The sequence below is a fragment of the Acipenser ruthenus genome, chromosome 2 (assembly GCF_902713425.1).
Source record: "Acipenser ruthenus chromosome 2, fAciRut3.2 maternal haplotype, whole genome shotgun sequence".
Classification (NCBI taxonomy): domain Eukaryota; kingdom Metazoa; phylum Chordata; class Actinopteri; order Acipenseriformes; family Acipenseridae; genus Acipenser; species Acipenser ruthenus.
In genome coordinates this window covers 86,670,164-86,689,736 of record NC_081190.1, presented here as the reverse complement: position 1 = coordinate 86,689,736, position 19,573 = coordinate 86,670,164, and the positions used below count along the sequence as shown (strand labels likewise).

Sequence of the window (19,573 nt, the reverse complement as noted above, 5' to 3'; positions counted from 1 at the left end):
ATTATTATTATTATTATTATTATTATTATTTATTTCTTAGCAGACGCCCTTATCCAGGGCGACGTACAATTGTTACAAGATATCACATTATACATTATTTTACATTATACAGATATCACATTATTTTTACATACAATTACCCATTTATACAGTTCTCACTATTACAGTTCTCACAATTATCACTATAGTCTATGGGTCTCAAACCCTGGTCCTGAAGAGCTACTGTGGCTGCTGGTTTTCATTTCAACCAATCAGTTACTTAATTGAACCAATTATTGGCTTAATTAGTCAAGATTAACAGGTGTTCCAGATTTTCAGCCACTGATGATGTAAACCTATACACTTATAAAACCTGCTGGATAGGGGCTCTCCAGGACCTGGGTTGGAGACCCCTGCATTAGTTCGTATCTTAAAAAGAATGATCATTTTCATATTTTTTTAATCAATCGAAATGCTCACGGACTAAGACAAACCTGCCAGGACGAAGGACACGATTACAGTTTGAAAACTTGTATAATGATAATTATTTTTAACATGTAGATTACAGAGATGGAGTAATTCTGTGGTATAGTTTCCAATGTGATTCATGTTGTTTTAGTGCCCTGTCTGGCAGTTTTATCTTGGTCCGGCATTCACCCACTCCCTTCTATCTATGTGCTTCATATAAAGCCTTCTCTTTCATTCCATTCAATGATGCTATTTTTATTTGTATCTTTATAAAAAACAATGTGTGATATGTCCTGTGATACAGGTAGGCTGTCCTATGTTTGTCAAACTGCTTCTAGCAAATCTGGTCTTTTTATGATATCATGACCTTGTTGCCTACCTGCATGATATTGTAGGGTACTGAAATGTGATACAAGTCTACATTAAAATAATAAAAAAAATACTTTCTTATGTGAAATTCAATTTTAGATATAATACTGATAACTTTATTTTTTTAAATTGTAGGTCTTCACTGGTTGAATTGCCTTATTCCAAATCAATTATAGCTGATAAATGATGGTCAAACCACATGTTTTATTTTATTTATTTTTTGGTTTTCTCTATGGCTTTAGCCTGTGCAATCTATCTAAAATTAAGAATTATCCCTGGTAGGATTGCCCGGATGATTCGACAAGAAAGAGGAAATGCTCTTCTGGTTGGTGTTGGGGGTACTGGCAAGCAATCCCTAACACGACTTGCTGCCAACATGTGTGGGTACAAGTGCTTTCAGATTGAACTCAGCCGAGGCTATAACTATGACAGCTTCCATGATGATCTGAGAAAACTATACAAATTGGCAGGAGTCGAAGGGAAAGATATGGTATTTCTTTTCACAGACACACAGGTAAATCAAACTATACAATTATCATGAAATTACTACATTTTATCCTGCCATTACCCTTTATGTTAACCATGTCACAGGTCACACATAGAACCCTGCCTGTGCCACATAGGAAACTATGTGGGGTCCTCTTTATCTGTAACACATGGAAAAGTACCTCAATTAAATCATGTAGTATTGTGGCAAGATAAATAGTCTTAAAATCAAAAGCAAAACAGCACTTCAGGAATGAAAATGTTATTTTTGAGAGCTTTGTAATATATATATATATATATATCTATATATATATATATATATATATATATATATATATATATATATATATATAAAGTTTAAACAAGCAAATATAGAAAAGCAAAGGCTGTTATTGATAATGGTGTAGATCTTCATCCAGAAGTTAAACCAGCAATGGTGATCACTTTAGGGGTAGTTTTGATCATGAAGTGTAACCACTAAATTGCTCAGCAGTCATTGAATTTCAGATTAAATTTTAGCTCTGGTTTATGACTTGCGTAATTTCCTTGCATTAACAATAGTTTTTTTCAATTAAGAGGTTATCAAATGTTACACTAAAGGTTAACATTTTGTATAACATAGGGATATGTTTGGGGCGTGTACTCTCATGATTTGACTGAATACTGTTTTTTTTTCATTTCACATATAAGGGCTGCAGTAAATGGTTTGAACTAAAGGCTTCATTTCAAAACCTGTTTTTTCCAGTACATATGCCTCTCAGATATTTATTTTCATCTCTGATGTTGTTACAGATTGTTGTGGAGGAGTTCTTGGAAGATATAAACAACATGCTCAACTCTGGGGAAGTGCCTAATCTGTTTGAGAAGGATGAACTTGAGCAAGTTCTTGCAGCAACTCGACCTAAAGCAAAAGAAGCTGGAATACCAGAAGGAAACAGAGATGAGGTTAAAATGACATGATATTGAATTTTAAAATATAAAAAAATGATTTATTATAAGTGTGTGTAAGATGTCCCTGCAATATATGTCTCAGCTTTATTTAACAAAAAAGTAAAAAAATGATGTCTGTTCTTTTGTTCCTGAAGGTCTTCCAATATTTTATCTCTCGGGTGCGTGAAAAACTACACATTGTGCTGTGCATGAGCCCCGTTGGAGATGCATTCCGAGCACGTTGTCGAATGTTTCCATCTCTGGTAAACTGCTGTACCATAGACTGGTTTGTTCAGGTCAGTAGTAACTGTAAAGCTGGGCTGAATATTTGCCTTAGGATGAAGCCTGTTTCTTTTACATAACTGAGGGAACCGACATTTTTAAAACTCTAAAAGGCCCACAGTTCAATATTTACATTTATCAAGAAAGAAAGAAATAAGATTGTGTGAATATTCTATGAAGTTAAAGAGGAAATTACACATAAGATTTAAAATGATTTAGCAAAGTTGTGGTGGTAGAACATGGGCTACCATTGTTTTAAACTGGTGACTATACCACCTTTCCATTGTTGAACGAGGCTTGCTGCAAGGTGGAGGCTGATTGACCAAAGCAAAGAGAAGTTATATAGGCAGTACATGGGCCCCTTTCAAATATTATTCATGAGTCACATTCCATTCCCCGAAGTGAGGCTAGGAGGGATAAAAAGTAAACAAAGATGGCGTGCCCTGATGAAGAATTGCCTACAAGCAAACAAATATGTCTTGACTACACTGTTCATGCTGTGTGTTCAGTGCCAGGCTGCACCAACAGTGGTTACAAAAATCCTTGTATTATCTTTGTGTACCAATTAATTTAAGTGCTACTATGAGTCTTGACATATTTGTTGAGATACTGCATGTGTAAAATGTAAAGGAAATTCCTATAGTAGGAAGTAAGTGAAGATGTCCACCTTGCGGGAACATTACATTCACACAAGGTTCATTGTTTGTTGATGTACCTTTAAAAAAAAAAAGAAAAATAAACTTGAGAGAAAGTGATTAACTATAGTCAAGCTAAATTGTTTTTACTGTAGCTCCAATGAGCCTTTGATGATGATGCACATATTTTATGTTTACATTCAACTTGAGTGTTTCATCTCGTTTTGGTTTTTACACCATCCCTACATTAACTCTTTCCGCTATTGCTATAGATAACTACGTTAAATAGGGAATGGAATAGACGTAATGACAGTTGATTACTGCTTTACAAGCTTTAAATCTTTAAAAGATACACAGGCAAGAATTTTAGAAAGTTTAGGTCTATCCATCCCAGTACAATCACTAGGCTTATTGCAAAAAATGGCACATTAAATCTTTGTACGGAAACCGGCAAAACAGTAAATAAACCAGCCAGATGGCAGCCCTAGCAGTATAACAGATTCAAACGTACTATTCCTTGCCAATATACAGTGGTTAAAATACAGATTCAATCAAACTACCCTGGGTTAAAAAAAAATATTTTTGAGTGATGACAGAAGGGGGAATGTCCTGACAAAAATGTCAATGCAGGGGGAGGGGAGGGAGGTTACAAAATGTATTTCTGCTTGTTAAAAGTTTACAATTCGAGCACTCTTGATAGCATATGAATACTGTTTACAAAAGAATGTTACTTAGAGTAGTGACTTTTTACATGATTACTTTCACATTGTAGTGTCTATACAAACCACAACCAAGTGTTAGAAATGTATGCCACTCATGTGTGTTATAAATCTCAAATTAACTCACCACAGAGTGCATGTACATAGGGCTCTTTGTAAGTCTGTAAACATGCTTTTGTCCATGTAAACATGCTTTTGTCCATGCATTTGTAAATAGATTTAGATTTAGTGTTACCACTGTTGAAAATGTTAATTCTGGCACAAAAGACATATCGCGATTGCTGTAACTAACGTTAGCCGTCATGATTGTTTTGATTGTAACCCTACTAGCCTCGTTTTGGATTGACTCATGAATATTCATGAGACCAAATTAAAAGTGGCTTGTGATGCTCTAATTGAGGGATCAGCCCCCTTACAGAAAATCAGCCTTAGTTTTCCATGATTTAATGATATCCACATTTCATTTAATTTTTTTAATGAAGTTTGTTTATAAATGCTTCAAAGAACAGTTTTATAAAATAAATTGTGTTAAACTGTGAATATAGTTCTGACAGAGCACGTTTTTGTCTTTTACTGCTGTGGCTACACCTGCAGAAAAATCAAATTTGTATTTACAAAAATGCTTGGAGTGCACATACATGGTTCTTCATCTTAATGCTTAATTGTTCGAATAACAGTGGACTCTTTATTTTGTCAATTTTACAGTGGCCAAGAGAAGCTCTTCTGTCTGTTTCAAAGACTTTCTTTAAAAACATTGACCTTGGGAATGAGGAAATGAAAGACAGGTTTTCAGAAATGTGTGTTGAAATTCATGTGAGTGTAACAGAGATGGCAGATCAATATTTTGCTGAGCTACGGCGAAGGTATTACACAACTCCCACATCGTATCTGGAATTGATCAACCTGTATTTATCAATGTTGGGGGAGAAAAGAAAACAACTGGTGTCGGTAAGATAATTTTTTTCTGAAATCAAATTAATAACATGCTGCATCTTACTGTAGTATAAGCATTAAAATATTTATCTGCACTATCCATTATGATCCTTTTGATTACAGGAACATATATGATAAGTATTAGGTATTATTATACATGTTAGCTATATTATTATTAGTCGTAGCAGCAGTTGCAGTAGTCGTAGTAGTATTTTACAACAACAATAACTAGAGAGTTCACAGCTATGCCATTATGTTAATTACATTCTGTTAATAAATTAAATATATACATACTGTATTTGTTGCTCTGTTAATTTGTTTATTCGTTAAGGCCAATTCTTCCTTGTAGTTTGTTGTGCCTCAGTGCTACAACCCATTTCCGATTTTGGAGAACTGATGATTAACGAGCAACCTCCGTTCCTGCTCTCAAACCAATCTCCTCTTTTCACGCTCCAAAACTACAGTAAGCAACGGATGGAACCCTGCAGGCAAGGGCTCAGCCTGGAAAATCTATGCCTAGACTCGTAAGGCACCTGACCAGTAGGGGTTGCTGAAGCATGATAAGGAAAACTATACCTACACAATTTCTTCCCTCCCCAACTCACATAAGAGGAAAGCCAAATCAGTTCTACTTATAGTACCATTACTAGGTGGGTCACTAAGGACCCTGCGTGTTCCCCCCTTAAATAATAATGAAAACACAATTTTAAAGGTACCTGGTCACCTTGTATCTACGCTGCAAATTGGATTCTGGTCCAAGTATATGTGTAGCACTTTAGTAAACATGTAAATCGAATTCAGTTGTTTTATTGCATTTCAGGCCCGGGATCGTGTCAAGAATGGCTTAACCAAACTGCTTGAAACAAACGTATTAGTAGATAAAATGAAAGTAGAACTGTCAGCGCTGGAACCAGTCCTAAAACAGAAGTCCGTGGATGTGGATGCTTTGATGAAGAAACTGAGCGTGGATCAAGAAAAGGCAGACAGGGTAAATTGTTTATTGTGCATTTAAAAACAAATTCTTGCAACATGCAACATGCTTTCTTGACTAGCTTAACAAACTCTTGTAAAATTAGTCTTATGTCCCTAAAATAATTCAACACCATTGTCAGACTCGGATTGAGAGAAATGCAGAGCTGAATGGCAGGTGGTGTTTAAATATTTGTTTAAAATATTCTAAAGTATTTAAGATTTTGCGTGATAGCCTCCAATAGATGCTTAAGCAGCATACAGCTTACATGTTTAATCTAAATTATTTAGTGAAGCATGATCAATAAAACCACTCAATATGTACATTATTGCCAAAGTGTTTGTCATACTTGAAAACAATGCAAGCTCTTGTTTAATTGTTTATCATAAACAAGTTTACTAAAAAAAAAAAAAAATGCAATTAGGACAAGTCAATAGACTTTGACAAAGGCAAATGCTTCAAAAAAATTGGTAGTTTCCCCTTCTGAGACAGAGGGAGAACCGCTCCCGTCCCCTGCAAGTGATGTAGAGCCGCACCAGTCCCCTGCAAGTGAGGTAGAGCCGCACCAGTCCCCTGCAAGAGAGGGAGAGTCGCACCAGTCCCCTGCAAAAGCAGGAGACTACACGCTGCTCCCACCTCCGTCGCCAGGCGACTACACGCTGCTCCCACCTCCGTTGCCAGGCGACTACACGCTGCTCCCACCTCCGTCACCAGGAGACTACACGCTGCTCCCACCTCCGTCGCCAGGAGACTACAAGCTGCTCCCACCTCCGTCGCCAGGAGACTACAAGCTGCTCCCACCTCCGTCGCCAGGAGAAAACACGCTGCTCCCACCTCTGTTGCCAGGAGACTACACGCTGCTCCCACCTCCGTCGCCAGGAGACTACACGCTGCTCCCACCTCCGTCGCCAGGAGACTACACGCTGCTCCCACCTCCGTCGCCAGGAGACTACACGCTGCTCCCACCTCCGTCGCCAGGAGACTACAAGCTGCTCCCACCTCTGTCGCCAGGAGACTACAAGCTGCTCCCACCTCCGTCGCCAGGAGACTACACGCTGCTCCCACCTCCGTCGCCAGGCGACTACACGCTGCTCCCACCTCCGTCGCCAGGAGACTACACGCTGCTCCCACCTCCGTCGCCAGGAGACTACAAGCTGCTCCCACCTCTGTTGCCAGGAGACTACACGCTGCTCCCACCTCCGTCGCCAGGAGACTACACGCTGCTCCCACCTCCGTCGCCAGGCGACTACACGCTGCTCCCACCTCTGTCGCCAGGAGACTACACGCTGCTCCCACCTCCGTCGCCAGGAGACTACAAGCTGCTCCCACCTCCGTCGCCAGGAGACTACAAGCTGCTCCCACCTCCGTCGCCAGGAGAAAACACGCTGCTCCCACCTCTGTTGCCAGGAGACTACACGCTGCTCCCACCTCCGTTGCCAGGAGACTACACGCTGCTCCCACCTCCGTCGCCAGGAGACTACAAGCTGCTCCCACCTCCGTCGCCAGGAGAAAACACGCTGCTCCCACCTCCGTCGCCAGGAGACTACACGCTGCTCCCACCTCCGTCGCCAGGAGACTACAAGCTGCTCCCACCTCCGTCGCCAGGAGACTACAAGCTGCTCCCACCTCCGTCGCCAGGAGACTACAAGCTGCTCCCACCTCCGTCGCCAGGAGAAAACACGCTGCTCCCACCTCTGTTGCCAGGAGACTACACGCTGCTCCCACCTCCGTTGCCAGGAGACTACAAGCTGCTCCCACCTCCGTCGCCAGGAGACTACAAGCTGCTCCCACCTCCGTCGCCAGGAGAAAACACGCTGCTCCCACCTCTGTTGCCAGGAGACTACACGCTGCTCCCACCTCCGTCGCCAGGAGACTACAAGCTGCTCCCACCTCCGTCGCCAGGAGACTATACACTGCTTCCACCTCCGCCACCAGGAGCAGAGCAGCAAGAGCTGCCTCTGCCTTCACCACAAGGAGCAGAGCAGCAGGAGCTGCCTCTGCCTCCTCCACCTCCACCTCCAGGACTTTGGGGATTTTAAGGGGGGAGATGGCCGTTGAGGCCATGTGTGCTGCGCACAAGGGGGTGTATATGTGGCAATGTGCCCCGCCCCTGTGTGCATTTCTGTGTTGTATTTTGCGTGTGGTGTATTGGTGTATAGATATGGCTGCACGGGATATAAATGGGTGTGTGCAGCACGAGTTATTTGAAATGTATAATTGTATTTAGGCACAGGGATTGCACTTCACTTCATGTGCATTTAAAGTATTTAATATGTGAGCACAAGCACAATTAATTCACATGCTGGGATTCAAGTGAATAATTAATTAGTAATTGAATCCCGGCACAACAGTATATATAGATGCACATTTCATTCACTCGGGGTTGTGTGTTCGGTTAGTGGAGAACGGGTGTGGAGAGGAGAAAGTAAAGTAAAATAAAGTAAATAATAAGTGTTTATAAACTCACCGTGTTTGTTTGTCTGTTCGTCCAGTCTGTTAGGTGTTAATCCGTTTTTTTTGTCTATTTGTTCTGGCCTCAAGTGCCGTGTCCTGTATTTTGTTCAACCGTTCATTTATTTGTTTATTAAAACACAGCGCTGCTGCGACTCAGTTTCATCAGTACTGCCCGTGTCCGTGTATTTCTCTCTGGCCTGAAGTCATCCCTGCAGCTAGCCTGTCACAGGTGGTTAGGATCAAAACATTATTTGGCTGTCGCTAAATCAAAAAGCTAAGTTGATTTATACAAGTATTAAAATTGATTAAATGTCATCATTATATACAATCTTTTTTTTTTTTTTATATCGCCTATATAACAGTTTTAAATAGCCAGTGAAAAGGGCCTCCAGTTATGCACTAAATATTATTTCAAACTGCATGCATGATCACATTTCTTGTCATGCAGGAATTGCTCTGCTGGCTGTGCAGGGTCTGTTCTCAATCCAGTGTTTAGTTTCAAATTAAATTAGGAAAGGGTTGGAAAGGAAAGATTTGGACATAATTGCTATATCAGATCAATGAGAACATTTTGCTTTGGGGAAATTAGTAATTGTATAGGCCCTACATGTAAATAGGTTGCTGTTAAGGGTTTCGGAACATTTCTTTTTCGTAATATTATTACTAGTATATTATAGGAACTGGTACAGTGGCATTTGTATGTTCTTAACCCTGTGCCGCAGTATGCCGGCTGTCGCGACAGGGTTGCATAGCAACAATTATGAATTTTCGGAAAACTATTAATCAGCAGCAATTCATTATTCCTGCCACCAGATGGCAGAAGAAAAAGGGAAAAACATTAAAATAACAGCGGGGGGGTGGCGCATCCAGTAAAAGCACTCGCAGGTGCAGGATGCGGCCTATAGTCTGGACGTCGCTGGTTCGAGTGCATGCTATTCCTTTGCCGACTGAGGACAGGAGCTCCCAGGGGGCGGCACACAATTTGCTGAGCGCTGCCCGGGGGGAGGGAGGGTTAGGTTGGCCAGGGTGTCCTCAGAGCGCACCAGCGACCCCTGTGGTCTGGCCGGGCGCCTACGGGCTTGCCTGTAAGCTGCCCAGGGCTGTGTTGTCCTCTGACGCTGTAGCTCTGGGTGGCTGCATGGTGAGTCTGCAGTGTGTAAAGAAGCAGGCGGCTAATGGCACACGCTTCGGAGGACAGCGTGTGTTCATCTTCGCCCCTCCCAAGCCAGCGCAGGGGTGGTAGCGGTGAGCTGAGCTAAACAAAATAATTGGACACTACTAAATTGGGGAGAAAACAACAAAAAACAAATTGGCAAATACTAAATTAAAAAACAAATAAATAAAAATAACAGCAGGGGCCCCTGTGGTTTTCAATTGAATGCTTTGCCCTAAACCCTAAACAAGAGTGCAGCAGGAAAATGTAGACACAAAGTCTGGATTGTTTTTGCTTTTTTTAACACCGCGAAAGCTTCATTGAAAGTTATTTATTTTTGGCTTCTGTCCGGTCATGTCCAAACATAACATTAAAACATTAAAAACTGTCAGTCGCCTTGTAATAATGAATGGATTCATATATTTATATTTATGTGTTATTGTTTTTTGTTTGTTGCAAAGTTCATTGTGAAGCAAAAACTAAAATAAAAAGGAGAAGACTGTATATTATGTTAACTATCCAATCTTTTCACAGCAGAGTTTGTGTAGACTTATGTACAGCCCCTCATGAGTCCAGACTTGCTACAATGACTAAGAGCACCTAGCTTTTCCTTCCCAGAATGCTACTGGAAAATTATATTTTATGTAGTTGAGAGTTCTCTAAATATGTGTATAGTACAATCAGTACCCCAACAGGGCTCTACATTTAGATGTTTTTACTACTGGCCCCTTGGGCTACTGAGGTAGTGTTTTTACTGGCCCGGATACAATTTTAACTGGCCCAATAATATGTACAAAACTGTATCACTCTGCTCGGCAAGTTAATAGCTGAGTAATGTTTTAGGTTGTGTGTTAGCGCCATTCAAAAATAAAATAAACAATCTTATGGATTATTTGTTTAACCATTCCGATTTTGTGTATACCATATGTTTAAATGGTAATAGCTGATCTATTTTTTAAATCTGGCTTTTTGTACATTTAACATGTTTTGACTAGATGACAATATAAAAATAAAATGAATTATCATCTGGAATAAATTCACCTGATGTTTAATTTTTAAATTATTATTGTGTTATTTTATATTCTGTTATTTTTGGCTTCAGAGTTGCAATGACATCAGTAAATTAAAGAAGAAGAAAAAAAACTCCCCTTTTTTCACTGTGGAAATCTGGTAATCCTAAACTACATGGACAGTGCGAGAAACTGAAGTTCTCGTAGAAATTTTGCCGAAATCTTGCCGAACTCGACAAAAATCTCACAAAATAGTAAAATATATTCAATCTTTTCTCAAATTACTTTGTTTAATGCTGACAGTAGGAGAACCGTGCAGCATTGCGTAAACTGCATTCTCCTACTGTAGGCATTCAAGAAATGCATCTGTTAAATTAGCGTTGCCATTGACGATCACTTGGATAGAAACAATATTTATATGTAATGTTTCCTTTTTTCCAATTGCAGGTTCGACGGGTAGTAATGGAAGATGAAGCAACTTCTAAAGTAAAGGCTGAGGAGACACAGGCCATTGCAGATGATGCCCAACGGGATCTGGACGAAGCTCTGCCTGCTCTAGAAGCTGCAAACAAAGCACTTGACTCTTTGGATAAAGCAGATATTTCTGAAGTTAGAGTGTTTCCAAAGCCTCCTGATCTTGTACAGACTGTTATGGAAGCTATCTGTATTCTGCTTAATGCAAAGTAAGTGTGAAATCATTATTTATCAACATCCACATTAGTTCTTCAGCCTACTACTTCTTAGATATGCAGCAGTTGGCTGAGCTTTGCCAAAACATTTCTGGTTACAATAGTTTCAGTTATTACTAAATAGAAAATATTTTAAATAGAAAATGTGATTTTAAATACTTTCTGTTCAACGATGTATTTATTGTATTTTAGAAGCTACTGTTATAGCATGATTTACTTTTGACATATTTTTAGTTTAAACCTTTTTAACTCCCTAGTTCTTATTTTCAGTTCACTGCAACAAAAAAATGAAATAAAAGTAATTATAACATTAACCTTTATACACACATACACAATGACTCAAATATTACTAAGGCTCTGATTGGTGACAGTCAAAGAGGTGACAAGTCATAATAATTAAGAAATCCGGCAGAACTTTTGAAACAGTGCGGGTCTACCCCTCAAGTTACAATAAACTCTTTCAGGAGACTGGAGAAGGGGCCTCTTCCAGCAGAGTTCAATACATTTATTAGCTGCCACAGGAGCTATTGTAAGAAATCTAATTTACCTTTTTAACTTTGAGTGCTGCTTGTACTTATGGTGGGTAGGAGGTTTACATGCCTCATTTATATAGGTCGGTAAGAATCTGCCAAGCATGTCACTTTTCACAGTTGATAAATTTCAACTGTCCATACAAGGGACTATTTATCATCAATAGATATTCTGGATTGGGTTAAGCTTTATTTGGCATCTTAATTCTAAATGAGCCAACTAATGGGTGAATGTGTCATTTGAACTTTGAAGCATGTAAAGGAGCTGTTTATTTGGAAAAATAAATGTTCATGCACCTTCATTTCCTAAATTTCTACATTGTTTTTCTTTTTAAAATACAGGCCTGACTGGAGTAGTGCAAAGCAAGTTCTGGGAGATTCCAATTTCCTGAGGAAGCTTATGGAGTATGATAAAGACAACATAAAACCACACATCTTGCAGAAACTCCAAAAATACATACATAATCCAGATTTTATACCAGAAAAGGTTGAGAAAGTATCCAAAGCCTGTAAATCCATGTGCATGTGGGTGAGAGCTATGGATTTATACTCCAGAGTAGTGAAGGAAGTTGAGCCAAAAAGACAAAAACTTAACGCAGCACAGGTAACCTTGAGTTTGACATAAGATTCTTTCTCTCAATTACTATATTTCATTATAAACATATTTTCAACAATTTGTGTTTTGTATCATAATTAAAATATTAGAGAATTTACAACATTCCAAATGCTTATATTAATGTCCCCTATGTTTTAAATATAGTTGCACTTTGTTTTTTAACACACATTATATTTGTATTCACATGTGCTAAATTAACTATTTCAATAGCTATAGTAGCTATTCATACAAGCTGAAAAAATGGGACATTCTATAGTGTCATCATTGTATTTTCATGCTTTGATGCTGAATACACATCTCCTACAACTCCTATAATTCGGGACAGACAAACAGCAGAAATGTGGTATTAATCAAATCCATTATGGATAGTAAATTATCCAGTTGCTTAATGTGAATATAAATATTAAAAAATATCAAAACAAGCTCAATTATGTCCTCCAAAAGAAATAGGTGTTTGTACACCAGATATTTAAGTCATGGATCTTTACTTTTTTATATTGCATTTCACAAATGGTACCCTTGCTTCTTTAAGACAAAATAACAAAATAATTCCATTATGTCTCTAGGGAAATGCCAAAATGAATGTATTCATGAACATTTGCTATTTGGTCATGCCCTGACAAACAAATAAAAATCATCCAAATTATACAAAAGACAGTAGAAAATAAATAGAGAAACTTTTATATAATTTATTCACACACCCTAGTCTCTGTAAGTCGCCTTGGATAAAGGCGTCTGCTAAATAAACAAATAATAATAATAATAATAATAATGTATATGAGATTATACATAAAAACTATACTCAGTAACAACAGTAATGCTACCTCATTTAAGTTTAATAGCACTACCTAATGGGAATGTGGATTTATAAATTAAGATTAATCTGAAAATATAAGATCAAGGTAATTTGAGAAAGTGCAATGTAACAAACATTTTTTACCATAGTAATTTAAAAAAGCCATACATTATCATTACAGCAAATTGGAAAGTAGGACCCTAGAGCAACAAACCACTATACCCACATAAAAAGCACATTACATTCATGAGTTATTACGTGCCAAATAATGTGTTTCACAAAGAAGAAGAGTAGAAAAAGACAGGAACAGAATATATCCCCTTGACAGGTTAGAACTAATGAGCTAAAAGTGTATCATCTATCACTAATGTAATGTTCTAAAATGCACAGTCTTCTCATAAAGACAGTATTTTGTATCAGTTAGCTTACTAAATAATATAATTTACATGTGTTTTAAGTCAACATATTATTTTGTTTCTATTTATAAACAGATAGAACTTGATTTCACAATGTCAACCCTTAAAGAAAAGCAGAAACAACTGATGGCTGTAGAGGAAAAAATTAAAGTGCTCCAGAATCAATTTGACAGCAGTGTTGCAGAGAAAGAGACCCTTGGTAAATGCAGAATTACAAATCTATACAATTAAAAATAATTAATTTTTGTTTCTTTTCTTTTTATAAAGTTTTTATTCCCTCCTTTTTGTTTTAAATACTTTGCCTAGTTGAAAGAGCTGTGTTAATCAAGGTTTTGAAAGCGAGTGTTTGTGTATGATAGTGAATCTATAGTAATAAACAGTACCAGATCTTCAAATGTATTAAAATGTTAAAAAAAAAAAAAAAAACAGAAGCATGCAGGGTCCCTGAGTGGCTCTCCTGGTAAAAGCACAGCCGCATGGTCTGCAGGGTGAGTTATACAGAGCAGGTTTGCGTCCTGGCTGTGCAGAGTTGCCAGCCTTCAGGGGATTCCAAACGGAGCGTTGCATTGTCTCTGGCGCTCCCATGGGTTAGGGAGGCAAAACCGACAGGCACCGTTTCTCCTCATAGTGCCACAACGCACCCTGCTGGCCAGGCTCCCAGTGAGCTCAAAAGCAGACACCTGCAGGGCTGGTAGCTCGTTGACATCCACTCTCGAGTTCCTGGGTGTAAAACAGGAAGCTGGCTTGGTCACCCACTGAACCTTCAGGTCTCCTAGTTATTATACATTCATTAAAACATTCTTTATTTCCCTCTGAATGAGATTAATCCCCATGTACAGTGGTGCCCATAAGTATTGACACCCTGTAGTGTCAGATGCTCAATCTATCATTTAGCTGTCTAAATGTACTGGTAGTATTTAATTAAATACTTAATAATCTTTCAAAGACAGTACATTTTTTACACTTTCAGAGTCTTTATTAAAATTATTATGGCCTCTAAACGTATCATAGCTTCTAGATGACTTGTACAACACAAGCTTTCTGCACAATTCCGGGGAGGGGGGGGGGGTCTTTTGCATCTTTCTTTTTTTCATCAACCTCTTCAACTTGATACAGCATTACTGAGCTATGGATCAAGCTAGTTTCATCCCAGTGTTAAAATGTTTAATAAAATCAAAATGCTACTAGAGCAATGACATTGAAAACTAATAAAGAGTGTCAATACTTACTTATAGGCTTTAATGTATATGTTGCCTTGTTATTTTAACGTTTAGTGATGTACTAATTTCACCATGTAAACAGTACATTGCGCATATGCATTACTATATTGTGTAAGCGGCTTTCACTTATTTACTTTTTTGACAGAAAATTAACTATAGAGTCCACATTTGTACTTCATTATTCATGAAAATGTTTTGTTGCTAATTGATAAGACTAAAAAAAAAAAAAGTCATATTTATTGAAATAGAAAAATAAGTTTATTTGTACTGTATGTAGCACAGTGTTACTTTTCAATGTACATTATTTTTCCAGTTAAAACAATGGCTCTTACTGAGGCTCGGCTGATCCGTGCTGGAAAGCTTACAGCAGCTTTGGGAGATGAACAGATCCGTTGGCAAGAAAGCATTGCTAATTTTGAAGAAGAAATAGGAAATGTGACAGGAAATGTGTTTATTGCTGCTGCCTGTGTTGCATATTATGGAGCCTTTACATCTCATTACAGACAACTGGTAAGTATTAATCTTATTTGATACATATAAATAGAAGTATTCCCAACGTATGGGGTTATCAACATTATTTATTATATTAAGGCCACTGATTCAGCAAAAACGCCTTTCAAATATTGTAAGCTACAGATGACAAAATAATAAAAGCAGCATATAGTTTCACCATGTTTATATAATAATAAATAACTGGGAGATGTAATAAATAACTGGGAGATGATTGCAAAACCATTATACACATTGGTTGAAATTAAAAAATAATGAATTGTGATCAATATCCCTCTAGTGCTGCTTTATATAACCCACTCTTGAGTATTTTAAAGGTCAGAGTTAGTGGTAAACACCCAGTGTTTTTGGAAAATGACTTATATTTGCTGACATAGGTGGATAATAAAAATTACTCTTGAATGAGAACCAAAAATATCTCAACTGCTGTGTCCTATAACCCAATAAATGGCTAGTTTTGTCAAGTAAACCTCATACATAGACTAATCAGTTGGAATAATTCTTCAGTTTACCTATTTATAAAAAATTGCTTTGGATTAACTTTAAAACAGAAAATAAGTACAGACTGAATGTTTGCGACCAAAATATCTGGCGAATCAGACCCATAAGACCATTTTCATTCCAGGAATGTTGGCCTGTTACTGAACTGATCGTAGTACTTTACTTAAAAAAAAACAGCACTTTGTCATTAATTTATAAATACAGTATTTATCAAAGTCAAATCAATACTTTTTTTACCATTTTAAAACACAACATGTTATAATGTATCACCTGACACATTCAAACAAAATGTATTACATAATCCAGTCTCAAGAGTCAAATAGGAGTTCATACTTACACAGCAGAGGTGGCCAAACCATGGCTCTCTTGTCTTGGACAGTTCAGGTATGGCTCCCGGTGAAATGCTGGGTGACACACACTTTGCAGCTCGAATGAACTGAAGACAGAATAATAAACAAACACGAAAAGAGAGAAAGTTAAAATGAAGTTTATTATTTTTGTTCTCTATTAATTTATATTAATTGTTATTTATTCTCTCCTTTCTCTGTTGTTCTCTCGCTCCTGATTCTTTGAGCCTACATGTTTACTGCAAGGATATTTTGTCACTTGTTGACTTTCGACACCACTCACTGGCACATGCGTATTTCGATCACCGACTGAAAGACGGATGTGCAGTTGAAAGTAAATTTCACAATTGTGAATTAAGTGCTCGTTCATTTCGTGGAGACAATGGCATTGAGCAAACCATCCGAGTAATAAAGTAATATGAGGCTTTAAACCAGACTGGGAGAAAGAGTTTGCTTTCACTGAATCTGAAACAAATTTTCATCTGAATGTCCTCCTGGATCAGACTTAAGGCAGATGCTCCTTTCGGCGTTCAGTAAAGAAGCTGATTTAACGACTCAAGTGAGTTTTGTATGTCAAGAATAAAATATTGTTCGTGCCAAATATCCTTATTCAGATGAATGAATCATTTTATAAAATCGGAGTGTTGGCGGTAAACTCGAGAATGCATGTTTAAATGTTATATTGCAGGTCTAAAATGTATATTATATTTACATATCCTACGTCTCGCCATGAGCAGGTACTGTAATCCTTTTCAAAATAAATACAGTGCATTTGTCATCTACAAAGCTCACAAAAGTATTTAATACATGCAGCAGTCACCCCAAAAAAGAAAAGAAAATGCATCTTCTTGCGACTCTCGACCATATGGAAATTTTGGGTTCTGTTGACAGCACCCCCAGATTTATTTTTATATGTGAAAATTGCATAATAAAGATTTGCAAACAATTGTGGTTTTACAGTATTTACTTAAATGTAAATATGTGTGTACCCAGAACATTGGAATACAAATTGTAATATATATATATATATATATATATATATATATATATATATATATATATATATATATATATATATATATATATATATATTTCAATCATTTATTACAGCAAGAAGCTGCAGTAAATGTATGTGTGTTCTAATGCAGCAGCATTAAACATATAGAAAATTGCAGTATACAATTTAACTTCTGATGTATACAACTTTTATTAGAGAAGTAATTTTGGTAGTCTTTTAAATAATAAAGCTCATCAAGAGTAACAAACAGAATACAATGCTAAACATTTGCCGAAACATTTAAAACAGTAATATACACAGATTTCTAATGAGCTTCACGCTATTGACTGTATCAAATTTCAGTCCCGTGCATTTCCACAAATAATGTTGATTTTAGAAACGAAAAGAAGCTGCCCCAGCTGTACTAAGGCACATATGATTAGGTTGGCATGCCACCTGAAATGGAGTAGCTCTTAGCATTTCTTCACAGTTCCCTTTTACACAGTTTGGCAGAGACTTTTAAATAGTATAAAATCAATTCCCCAAAGTTTTTTAACATCCTAGGGCTGAGAGACAAAGTGAGGCCTGATACTGTAAATGAAGTAGCAACTTTTATTTGAATCATGTAGGAAACAGTTTTGACCACAGGGCAGGGTCGTTTGCCCCTGATTATGGTGTGCTAGGTGGGCACAAACTAGCACAACCAGCTTTGTGAAGTGATTTTTGTACCATGTTTTGCCCTGGATTTCTATGCCTGCTCTACCGCACGGTGTCAACCAAAAATGAAAAGTACAGCTGTTATGCAAATAACATTCGTTTGTGGTCAATTTGCACAGATTTAACGTGACAATGTGATTTACCCACATTTTTAAGTCAAACCTTGTTTTAGCCACACACTTCCTATAGTGTGATATGCGAGTGTTACGTCACATTCTCATGACAATTGAGAGAGAATTTGGAGTTTCTAAACTGCATAGAAACAATGCCACTGTGTTTCTCAAAAAAGTAACAGTATGAACGTCATGGATCATCTCACCCTGCCAGCTATAATCATTACCCTGCTATACTGTACATACCCTCTAAATTGAAACCTGTCTTAACCCACAGTACCAGAGTCCAATAATAAAACCATGAAACATTTATTGTAGTGGTGACTCAGTTAATGCAACCAAATGATATCCTAATTTAAAAGAAAAAGGTTCCATACACACATACATATACATAACTGACAAACAAATGAGTCAATATCTTTCACAGTGGGCACAGTCTTCAATTATTTAGCAGGTAAGGCCTGCTGTGTCAGATAGTAATGCTTACAGAATGAAAACATTAAAGGTCTCAATAGTTTCTCTTTGACATTTTTTAATTACCTTTTTACTATTTCCTTGTTATATTAGTTTTTCATTGTGCTTTCCTGTCATTTGCTATTCACATTTTTTACATCAGGTGCTGCCAAAATCCTGTAGTTAAGTGTCAAATAGTGTCTACTTCATATTCATAACCATGAATTGAAACCCCTGCTGGCTTGGCAGTCCTCCAGAAGGAATCATTAACCAAGTTGATGAATAATCTTTACCTGTGAGATACTGCTTTTGAAGGATGGGGCCATTAAATGTCCACTAATCATATTCAATCATATATATATATATATATATATATATATATATATATATATATATATATATATATATATATATATATATATACAGTGCCTTGCAAAAGTGTTCAGACTCCTGACCAATTCTCTCATGTTACTGAATTACAAATGGTACATTGAAATTTCGTTGTTTGATATTTTATTTTAAAACACTGAAACTCAAAATCAATTATTGCAAGGTGACATTGGTTTTATGTTGGGAAATATTTTTAAGAAAAATAAAAAACTGAAATATCTTGCTTGCATAAGTATTCAACCCCCACACATTAATATTTGGTAGAGCCAACTTTCGCTGCAATAACAGCTTTAAGTCTTTTGGGGTAAGTATGTACCAGCTTTGCACACAGTATCAGAGTGATTTTGGCCCATTCTTTTTGGCAGATTTGCTCCAGGTTGTTCAGGTTGGTTGGACGACGCTTGTGGATCGCAATTTTCAAATAGTGCCACAGATTCTCAATGGGATTGAGATCAGGACTTTGCCTGGGCCACTGTAGGACATTCACCTTTTTGTTCTTGAGCCACTCCAATGTTGCTTTGGCCTTGTGCTTGGGATCGTTGTCCTGCTGAAAGGTGAATTTCCTCCCAAGCTTCAGTTTTTTAGCGGACTGAAGCAGGTTCTCTTGCAGTATTTCCCTGTATTTTGCTCCATCCATTCTTCCTTCAATTTTAACAAGATGCCCAGTCCCTGCTGATGAGAATCATCCCCACAGCATGATGCTGCCACCACCATAATTCACAAGATATTTCAGTTTTTTATTTTTCTTAAAAATATTTCCCAACATAAAACCAATGTCACCTTACAATAATTGATTTTGAGTTTCAGTGTTTTAAAATAAAATATCAAAGAGAACGAAATTTCAATGTACCATTTGTAATTCAGTAATATTAGAGAATTGGTCATTGGTC

At 37.5% G+C, this 19,573-nt stretch overlaps 1 protein-coding gene across 1 annotated transcript in view; it reads left to right on the top strand.

Moving 5' to 3' along the window:
- Positions 1–19,573, top strand: part of dnah6 (dynein, axonemal, heavy chain 6) — a 170,510-nt gene that overhangs the window by 95,798 nt on the left and 55,139 nt on the right. Inside the window, exons 46-54 of the mRNA XM_059003180.1 lie at positions 1,099–1,330; positions 2,095–2,247; positions 2,388–2,528; positions 4,574–4,816; positions 5,622–5,789; positions 10,836–11,071; positions 11,950–12,211; positions 13,511–13,634; positions 14,969–15,165. Coding sequence (XP_058859163.1) covers positions 1,099–1,330; positions 2,095–2,247; positions 2,388–2,528; positions 4,574–4,816; positions 5,622–5,789; positions 10,836–11,071; positions 11,950–12,211; positions 13,511–13,634; positions 14,969–15,165 — 1,756 coding nt within the window. The remainder of the gene's footprint in view (positions 1–1,098; positions 1,331–2,094; positions 2,248–2,387; positions 2,529–4,573; positions 4,817–5,621; positions 5,790–10,835; positions 11,072–11,949; positions 12,212–13,510; positions 13,635–14,968; positions 15,166–19,573) is intronic.